The following is a 10,996-nucleotide window of genomic DNA, read 5'->3' as shown; positions in this document are numbered from 1 at the left end:
GAAGCTTTCATTTTATGTTGTGAGGGAGGTGGCACTAAGAAATTACCTACCAACAACCCATGCGCATCTGTATTATAAAAGCAGCACGAGAGTTTGGCAGCCTGTTCAGAGGGCATGGTAGATGCTTCGAGAGGCATGCAGAGAACCAGCCAGGCAGCTTGCTGTCCACTGCAGCTAACGTGTCCACATAACCTGAGCAGCACTCCTTGAGCATCATGTTGTTCATACTAAACCCTAAGCAGCTGGTGCAGCTGTGTGAAGTGCAGGCTTAGATTAATACTAAAGACATCATTAAGTGAGTATTAAGAAGCTGAATCTCTCCAGTCCCTATCGCTTCACCTACTTTTAATAGAATAGCTCCTCAACCATCTTCCCTGTGGAGAATGTCTATTTTATCATTAATTGTCATGTGTATTTTACAAGTAAAAATATTACTGAATATATTGTCTTGCTACATCTGTGCAATAAACTGAAAGGAAATGAAAAGTGACAAATGTATTAAGAGAATTAAAAGTTAGTCAGAAAAAGGACAAAAAGACATGTTTCTGCTATTTACCCATGATGTGTGGCACAGGCTGTATCACGCACTGAAAGCCCTGACAATCAAAGCCTTGAAATTCTAGAACAGAAAGCCCTCCCTCCTCCCCATTAATTATTCGGGCTTATTCCCAAGTATTTTTTTTTTTTTTACTGGTTTAGTGTAAGATCTTACACATGTTAGCAAAGTTGTGCCAATCCTTCAATGAATTAACTATTGTGGATGATCTTCCCGTTTTTGTAGTAATATTAGGATTTAGTCCATAGAATCGTCAATTACAAACCTCGGTATTTGCTCTCAGAGCACAGCCTAAGCCCAAAAACCCAAAGGCTAAATGTTTCAAGTCACTTAAAGTAAGTGTGAAAGAAGCAGGGTAAAATCTAAGGAAAAAGTTTTAAGTTTCTTCTTATTTTTTTCCTTTGATATAGGCTACACATTCATTTTAACATCCGAAATCCACCTGTAAGTGATCAAAACCATAGTTGGAACACAAGAACAAAGGATTTACCTAGTGAGTCATCAAAGTGCTTTATTTTATAAAGCCTTGCTCATGTCTGGAGTGTAATCTAAGCACTAACATATACAATAATGAGTCTTCCTTGCCCTGTCCAAATAAACAGTTTATCAACAAGTATGTGTGACAAAACTGCTACACAGACAAAAAGAATGCTTTGCTGTAAATATCTAAAATTGTCTAAAAATGTACACTCATTGGCCGCAATTAAGTATGTACTCTAAGTACGCGTACCTCATTTTTACTTCAGGGTCTCCCTGTGGCCTCATACTTGAAGAAGCCACAGCATGCTTCAGAAAATGAAACTTGGGTGAGAATGTAGACAACTGGGGTATATAGGGATGACAAAAGAAAAGTCAAGCCACAGTACCAACTTATTTAAATACATACAATACAAAAGTATACACATACATTACAGTGCTGTGGACATCACTAAGTCAAACGTAACAAAAAATCCTGTAGGAAAGGTCGGGGAAAAGAGAAAAAAAATTAGCACACAGCAACAGGGATAGTGCCTTTGGCCACTGAAGAGAGTGTAATGGGTTGCTATTGTATAGGCTCCTCTGAAGTAAACCACTACATACGTTATGCACAGTTGCAGGCTTAACAGTGCTGACACTAGTTATGGAGAAGGCATGCTGGCACTCCTGATTTGAGTTATAAAGGATGATGGTGAGGGTTTGACTTCTCTTATGTTGCCTACAAAAATCTAACAATTTCAATAAAGAAATTTTAAAGGCACAGCTTTAGCACAGTGTATAAGTAGATAAACTTTTAAGCATATGTAAATTTGTCTCTTTCAAGCATGGAGTCTTTCAGGGAAAAATACAAGAAGAGAAGAAATACAATGTTGTTTAAAAATTTTAAACAATTTAAACATGATCAGCACAGTTTTAGGCAATGTACTATACAATCAAACTTGAGTAAATGGTAGGACAGGTAATTTTGATGCTAAAAGACGACCTTGGGAAAAATCCCTCTGAAATATCCTTTCTCATTTTATTGTAAAAGAGTCTATCACGGAGGTGAGCGAGACATTCACTTTAGTACACTACTGCACATTATACCTTGGAAGATGACAAACATTACTTCATTTGTACTGCAAAATAACTTTACATGTAAACTCAAAAGTCATATATTGTACACGGCTCTGAAATTCAGAAATATCCCTGCTTTCCTAATAATGTAAACAGTAAAATTCAGGGTTCATTTTTTGAGGGATAATCTATAATAAAATACCGCTGTTTCAACAGTACGACATAAGCATTTAAACTTCAAATTCCCAGTAAATTACGAGGGATTGGAATTTCTATCAGTGTGCAGATCTTTCACGATGGGTGAAAGATGGAGCTACTATTGCCCAAAACTATGCACGTCTTCAGATAAGCTTTTTTTTCCCACTTGTAACATTATTAGTTCCTATATTGCAAGAATATAAAACAAATGACAACTTCAGGTAACAAAGTGAAATAAGCAAAGTTTTCCCTTAACATAAGTTTACTGTAGCAAAAATGTACACACAGCATGAATTACGTTAGCTCTTTGCAAGATAAGAGATGCCGGCTCTCAGATGTCTGAGAGGCTGAACTTCCTGATGCAATGTGCTGAAAACAAGACAAAAACGGGAGAGGGAGAAAAAAAAAAGGAAAAAACCCAAATGCTAGGAACCAAATGGGAAAAGCCTCCGGCACCAAGGGCTGTTGCAGCTGCTTTTTTAAGGAGTGCCAGTGTGCAGGGTGTAAGTGTAACATTCGCAGTAAGGTTTTCATTATTATCATCATCATCATGAAGAATACTGTCATGTATCTTTTTAGTTCAAAAAATAAACTGATCCACAGTTTACAATTTGATATCAATATTGTAGATTTAACATGCATTTACTCTTCCCCACCCCCACCCCACCCCTCTTTGCTCATTTATTCCGTTTCAGCTGGTAGCATCAGAGTATTACTGTCACAGTGTACTCTGAGTAAGCTGTTCTATTTATTTAATTTATTTTGATTTTTTTTTTGCACACACAAAAGAGTCAGAAATAGCTAGAACTATGCTGGGAATATCAGGCAGCTGTTAAAGCGAGTACTCCACCCCACTTCAGTCATCTTTGCCAGCAGATGTAAACAAAGGGGTTGTTTTCTGCAAGATGAGCGCTTCTCTGAGTTCCTTTTTTTCCCTACACTTGTAGCCACTGCTGCTGTCCCCAGGTCTTGTGTCTGTCCTATGTAACATGATAGGTTACGTCAAGATGTTGGCAATAAAGTCCAAGAAGCGCTTTGAATACTGTTCAGGATTAACAGTTGAAATTTCTGCACCAGCCTATACAGAGAATTGGAAGGGGAGAGGAAAGAAGGAAGAAGTGTTTTATTTGATGCTTTGTCACCGACAGTGTTAATTACTCAGTTAATTTCATGTGCAGTCTCAGAACCAGACACTATAAACACAAACTGTAATGGCCCTCAAGCAGAATCTTACTGATGCATTTTTAGGCTTCACATGAGTACAGTGATACTTGGTACTCACCACCGTAACTGTAGGACACCCATCTTCCATTTCTGAAATGTATTCTCTTTACTTCCCATACTTCTCTATACTTTCATTGTACTTTAGTCTCCCATATAATTTCTACCGCATACTTAATCATGCTACCCACTGACTCATTAACAGATTCTGGTCTGTTGAGCAGCAGTGCCTTCATATAGAGAAGACTGAATTACCACACTCAGATCTGGCATGTCAACACTTGAGTAATGTATATTGCTATCTGAATGCTAACTAACCTAGTTTGAAATACATGGTAACAATTAGTAACATTTTTTCAACACATATGCATTTAAATCTGGACTTACTGAAGAAGCTGTACAATTACTATTTCAATGAAGTCACGATTTCATTCATATTTTTATTCGAGGTTTTCAGAGCCTTAGTCACATTTTTATTTATATTTTTCCTGTTTTATGAAAGGGGAAAATTGCACACATGCAATTAATGAACAAACTTCTGTGTCAGGTGTCTCAGGAGGGAGACAGTGAAATAAACAAAATGGTTGCACAAAAGTAATGTTCTGTAATAAGTTCTAATCACAGTCAGTTTTAATAATCATAGTTGTTATTCACAACATATTTCCATCCTTTATTTAAGCCGGAAGTGTGAGTTTTTAAAGTCTGCTACATTCAAAGTTCATTAATAATTGCCAGATAATGGCTGCATATGGTCTGCATCAACTTTCAGCTGCTCTGAGAGCAGAGGAGTAATGAGAGCATTGTTTTAGAGAGACAAAAAAATACCTTCTGCAGGCCTGTGTGGGGCTTATTGCTGAGCATTCCACATCACTCTCTATTGTAAACTAAAAAGCCCTGGGCACTTTGCTTAACCCCTCCTCAATGCTGTGATCCTTTAGATACTTAGACAGAGAAGGGATTTTAGCCTCATGAATGATTATGCTCTTTTAAAAAAGTTTATGAAATTTGAACCTTAAATCACCATAGGAGTGATAATGGTAGATATAAATCATAATTCTGGCAGACTGGGCTGCTTCACCATGGTTCTTTGGTGTCTGCTGCTAAGCAGCAATTTCAGTTGAAATAAGAAATTCATGACAGTTAAACTGAAGTCTTCACTGAATGGTCTCAGAGTATTCAATATGTACATTTTATGCTTAATTTTGTAAATAGTACTTTTTTTTCCTAAGAAGTTTTGTAAAGTGAGACACATTATATTCTGAAGAACAAGCTTTCAACAGGCTGTACCAAATAATGAAACCATCACTAGGGCCCTGCATCTGAAATAAGATTCACAACAGCTTTCACAGTGCTGTATACTAATACAAGTGTCTGGTGAACAGCTTTGTTTGCAAGAACAAGGTGCATCTCACTAATTTAGGACAAAGTCCTAAAAAGGCATCTCACTAGAGTTCTTTGTGGGTAAGAAAGTTATGTGTACAGCTGAAAAAGGAGTTCCACTCTCAGTATTGTAGCAGTTACTCCGTACTTCAGTATTACATATTAAACTAGAAAAAAAATCTAAAAAAATTTCTGATCTATTTCCCCTTTCCCTAGATTTCCTGAACTGTGCTATATTAGCACACTAAACAACAACAATGCAGAAGTATAAATGGAATCAGAAGAAAAAAACAACCCAGATACTTACCCCATGCTTTACCGTTTTTGCAGCATGGGCAGCTTTCTTTTTTGCATCATAATGAGTAAGAATGTCAATAATGGCCATAAAGTATACTTCCTTCCTAGGTGCATCTGCAAATGGCAAACACAGGGCAGTAAGAATGACTTCTGAGATATCTTAATCATGAGTCTTCCTTCTAACAAAGAAGACTTTATAAGGCTTAATCAGCAGCTAAGACAGTTTAATGTCAGTCAGAATCACAGATCTGTCAAGACCACAAGCTCAAGCTGTCCTTAATTGAGAGTTTAACTGCACTCATATATAATGCAAAACCCCCTAAATGAGTGTAAAATAAAACACCAGCATACAGAAATAAGAATTATTGCTCACTTAAACTAATTTGGATTTCATTTTCCTTTGTGGAAAAACTATGGTGTTTTATAAGAAAGGTAATGCTTCTGTGTCAACAAACAAGATCATATTTTCTTCATTAATAAAAACATTTATTTATCCATGTAAATGCTTATAAAAAAATCCCGAAAAACTTCCCTGTCTTGGACAGCCACAGGTGACTAGTTATACTTAGGTTTTACACACTAATGTCAAACCTATTTTCAGGCTTCTTACACACTCCTTATGATGACTGTCTTAGCTGGAACACAGAAATTGGGTATGAGTGCACAAATTTCCAAAAAGCAACCAAAAAAGTGAAATATAACTTGGAATGATGCTTTTCTCATTCTTTCTAGACTGTTTTTAACAGTGTTATCTTATCTGCCAGGAAAAGAACAATTATAGATGCTAGATTTTCTGAAAGGGATGAAAAAACCCATGAAGTAACTGAGAACTACTGTATCTGAATATATAAGCCAGTATACGATTTGATTGTGTAGCAGGTGAATTATTTGACTGCATCCCCACACATCACAATATTTAAGAAATATGTTCATAACAATGCTGAGCATTATAAGTGTCTTCTGCTTTCTGCTCCACCAAAAAGCAACTCATTTCCTCTTCTGCAGAGTGAATTTGTATTTTGCAGTTTAGCTTGGCCTTTATGTGGTTGTGAAGACTTTAGGATTCTGGTGTAAGAATCAAAACATGTTAACATAAAGATATTTATTACTGCTTACTTTCATGGGATTTTATTCCATAAACATCAATAGCTGGATCAAATTCCCCTGGAGCCAAAGGCAGTGAGCTGTTCAGCGTGTTTCCTGGACTGTCTGGAGGGGTTCCAATGGGGTGGGTCCCATCACTTTCACCTTCCTCTTCTCCATCATTCTCTTCACACTCTACTTCTTCCTGTTCAGCTCTCTCAACATCATGAATTCCAACCAGCAAGCTGTAGTCCATGAGTTTTAATTGAGCAAGGAACTAGAAAGTGATAATAAGCAATTTATCAGTATCACTGAAAAATGTAAGCTCCACTTACAAACAGGAGGAGTTACACAAAGATGTCATCAATTGAGAAAAACAGGCATGTCTAAGGAGAGGAAAAGGGAGGATTAAGTGATAAGGCTAGCAAAGAGATACTTGAATTTATTAAGATGTAGTAACAGCACACAGGTCACTTGCAACATATTATAAAAAAGCTGTAGCCCACTCTCCCAAAATCCTCAGGGAAAAAATCATTTTTCCTGTAGAGAAGACCAGTGCCTGTGTGAGCCGACGACTGTCACTCCTGTCTTGTGTTTCAATTAGGGCTAGGCTGCCACTGCTCAACATCCACACCAGCCTCTGTGCTATCAGGCGTGCTATGATCTGGTGCCAAATCTGCCCCCTCACTCCCCTTTAAGCCTTATTAAAGAATCGTGAAAAGTGTTTAAATATTCTTACAGTGGATAGTAGCGAAATTTTACACCATGAAGACATGAGATGATGCTATATTCTCTTCACAGTGACAGGCTCACAATTTAAATCACGTAAGCAAAACATGAATGTGAATGAAAGGGTGGTTTTGACTAAAAACTGAGGATGGGAGTTTTTAGAAAACAGGAAGATGAACACACTTTACGTGTAGACACAGTGTTATTTTAGTGGAGGGAAACAGGGTAAGGCAGAAAGCTAAGAGAGGAGGATGGAAATAAGGAAGGTATAAAAGCAGGAAGATGGGATAAACAGTTCAAGGGGGTGAGGGGTAAGGAGGGCAGAGCTGTGCTGTAGCCTAAAAGCAATACTGCGATTCTGAACTTGTAGAGCCTTTGCTTATGGTGTGCAGAGAAAGAGGCTGAAAATGCAAATTGTTTCCATTTTTAGAACCTCTAAATGGTTATAAAAAGGAAGTTAGAGCAGACCAGAGAAGAAGGGATTTAAATCAGATTTTGGAATACTGATAGTGATGAAAGAGATGAGTCTAAAATACTAGGAAATGAGAAACTCAAAATCCTGATTCTGAGAAAAGAGAGGAATCAGAGATAACAAAGTGACTGTAAATTCAAGTGCCAGAGAAATATTGTGAGATGGAGAAGAGGTTTTAAGAAGAAAGAAGAAATTGGTTTCTAATAATTTCAATATAATAAAGCAAAAGGCTCTTCACAAGACTAGAAGAGATCTAAGTTTGAAGAGATGATATACAACGATATACAAGAAGAACAGATGAGATTGGCCAAAGGCGATGGAGTGGAAGGACTCCAGGCATATCATTAGGTACTTGATAAATACTGAGACAGACAGGAGAAAAATCTACCAATAACCACACAAAAAAGCACGAAAGATAACAGACTCTTGGGAAAAAGAGTGAACTGCAAATTAGAAGAGAATGGCTCTTAAGGAAAAAAAGTGTGCTGCTGCTGACAGCGAAAAGACTTAGGGGGATCAGCACAAAGAAAAGATCATCTGATTTAAAATGGAGAAAATATCCTTATGTGTTTTTTCTCAGGACATTTTCAATGGAATGAGGAGGCAGGAAAATAGACAAGAGGACATCAGAACAGCAGTAATAGATATTTGTCTGTTTGAACACAGGAAGGGGACATAAGACTCGATTATGAGAGAAATATAGAAACAAAACTTACTTTATGACAAACAAGAATGGATATAAAGTCATATGGTTTAGAATACTACTCCATAATATGTTTAGCTATAAATACTGTGTGATAAGATAATCATATGATAAGTGTTGTGCATTTCTTTTCATTGTAGTGAAATGTGAGTACAACACACTGAATACAAAGTGTGTACTATCAGTTATCTAACCAGGGGAGAAGAACAAATGAAAGAAAAACAAGGTTAAAGAACAGCTTGTCATTGTTAAAATCAGGTGCCAGATAACTTCACACTGTGGTTTACATGGATGTTTAACAATGCTCTGTATAAATTTCAAAACTATTAAAATAGCCTCTCAAGACATGATCTGGAATCTGCCATTATATTCACAATACAGTAAATGATGTAGAAGATGGCACACAATTCACTTTCTGGGGTAATAAAGTATCTTTCACGTTCCTTGCACATACTTAAGATATTGTCTGCAACCTACTTACTTTAAAAGCATCAGTCAGCAACAGCAGTACACATTAAAAGAGCACTAAACTTAAACCCAAACAAACTTATCTCTAGAGCTCTGACATCAGTAGAGCAGTTATCTGGCACAATATTTTAAATCCAAAATAAACACACATTGATATTTCACAAAATACTTCTGTTTTCAGAATTATCATCACCATAAATTTCTCATTGATACTATGATGGGAAATTAGACTTCCTCAAAAGCAAATTATTGGGTAAATTCTAAAGTCACAGTATTTTGTTTTGTGCAACTAATGAGATATAGATCTGAAGAACTAGACAAGTCGATTCACAGAGCCATTTTGATATAAATAGTTGAAAGTATTATTAAGTCACAGACACATCTTGCTATCAGGCCTCTTCCAGCAAGGAAAACAGATTTTAGGCTTTGAGTATAAGGGCTGCAAAATATTGTGTTTAGTGACAATATTTTCAATTATGGAAACTAAAGTCAAGCTGTGTGAACTAGTTAGCCCAATATTTATTTTTATTTGCTGAACTAAATCAGTTATAATAAAATATTAAATTCACTTATTAACACTTTTCTATTAAGTATTGGCTATATTCAGCCAATTTATATGAAAGACTACATGAAGATAATGGGTCCAACTGCTGTATACAAATTACTGAAGCACTCTACTGTTGTGATACTAAGGATGATTTAAAACTGGATTACTAATATGAAACAAATAGAACATGCATGGCTGCAAGTGGGGATGCTACATCCTCTCTTATGGACTACAGTTCATGTACAGCCTCAGCTCTGGTGTACTTCACCTGTAAAACACAACTAACAATACTCACCTCTGTCTTGGGGGCATTGGAAAGTACTAGGCTTGTAAAGTGCTTAAGTACTAAGTAGTACCATCATTTTAACATCACATCATCAAGGCAGGGACAATGTATGGCAACCAGCTATGTAGCAAGCCACTTATGACATCAGCAAAAGCAGTGATCAACTCCTGAAAGTTTAAATTGTGTTCCATTTAAAACAGTTAGCACTCACAGTCTTATAAATAACTTTTCATAATGAATTACAGGTGCAATTTCCTGGGATATCTGTAACTTGCCACACATTTTTATCACATAAAACTGAACAGGCACATTCTTACCTCAACATCCTTTTTGAGTTTCTCAAGGAACATCTTTTTGTTATTCTCATCAATATGAATCTTTTGGCCATCGTTAATAAAATCATTGTCTTTGAACGTCGGCAGCTCTTTGGCCTAAAATAAACCAAAACTCCTGTAAGAGTGGGATCGCAAAGAGGAGTGCGGTGAAGCTGCTGGCCTGGCGTGGCCCCCTCAGAGCTCCCCTGTGCTTGAGAGTGCACCGCCAAGCCGCCTCTCTGGGGGAAGCAGAGGCACCTCCATTGCACGCAGCTCTCCGTAACTGGACTCACGGAGCCGTTTCCTTAGTTTATCCCTCCTGTAAATGGCTCAGAAGGTATGTGTTTACTGAGCGTGCAGCAAATGTAGTTAAGATAAAATCTCCGACTCAATACTTGATATGCATTGAACCTTGATTTGCATCGAGCTTCTTCCAAGATGTCATTTGTCAAAGTGACTGGCAATAACTGAAGTCAAAACACAATCTATAGCTCATAACAAAGGGCTTGCATCATATCTTATAGATGAAGTCAGATTGGATTGCATTTTATATAGCTACTGTGTATGTTTAAGTGCCTAATACCAAATAATTATTTGAAAGCATCAAGTGAACACGAATTATGAAATTCTGCTTAGAAGTGGCAAATGCCTGAGAAGACCACTGCCTTTTAAATATGTAACTAAATATCCTTGATGTTGGAGCATTAGTTGATTATCTTAATTTTTAACTCTCCTGTGAAGTGATTTGCAACGGCATTAAGGAAAGATAGAAAGAATAACCACTGGGTTCAGTACTAAGACCCCTCAAATGGGCTCTGTTTTCAAAGGGCAGTGACTGGAAGTTTACTTCAAAAAAAAAAACAACAAACACCCAGCAAGCCAACAAACAAAAGAGCAGTTCCTTCAGGGTATTTGGTCAAGCAAACTAGAAGTAACAGTACTTCTGCAATCAGAGCCTTTAAAAAATCGGCCCATTAAGACCAATGAACAGCCTTTCTCCCTGCCCCTCACCTTTAATCAATACTAGGGAGGAAAAGGTGTTCTTTACAAAGAAAATGTTGCAGAACAACTGACTACTGCAACCCTCAACGACCATGAACTAATGGGTACGTTGAATAAAATAATTTCCTCTCATCTGAAAGTCCTTCAGCCAGGAATAAAAGGCAGCTAACATCACCCACTGGAATGTCTTCCATAACTTTAACTAGT

The 10,996-nt window shown here is 37.1% G+C and overlaps 1 protein-coding gene across 1 annotated transcript in view; it reads right to left on the bottom strand.

Annotated features, from left to right (window-relative positions):
• Positions 1-1,050: 1,050 nt before the first annotated feature.
• Positions 1,051-10,996, bottom strand: part of PIP4K2A (phosphatidylinositol-5-phosphate 4-kinase type 2 alpha) — a 121,191-nt gene continuing 111,245 nt past the window's right edge. The window contains exons 7-10 of the mRNA XM_074834071.1: positions 9,791-9,904; positions 6,302-6,545; positions 5,196-5,299; positions 1,051-3,365 (exon numbers count right to left, since the gene is read on the bottom strand). Coding sequence (XP_074690172.1) covers positions 3,285-3,365; positions 5,196-5,299; positions 6,302-6,545; positions 9,791-9,904 — 543 coding nt within the window. The 3' untranslated portion in view covers positions 1,051-3,284. The remainder of the gene's footprint in view (positions 3,366-5,195; positions 5,300-6,301; positions 6,546-9,790; positions 9,905-10,996) is intronic.

Source organism: Strix aluco, chromosome 1 (genome assembly GCF_031877795.1).
Source record: "Strix aluco isolate bStrAlu1 chromosome 1, bStrAlu1.hap1, whole genome shotgun sequence".
Classification (NCBI taxonomy): domain Eukaryota; kingdom Metazoa; phylum Chordata; class Aves; order Strigiformes; family Strigidae; genus Strix; species Strix aluco.
The sequence above is the reverse complement of the archived record's forward strand: the minus strand, read 5'-3'. Positions and strand labels throughout refer to the sequence as shown.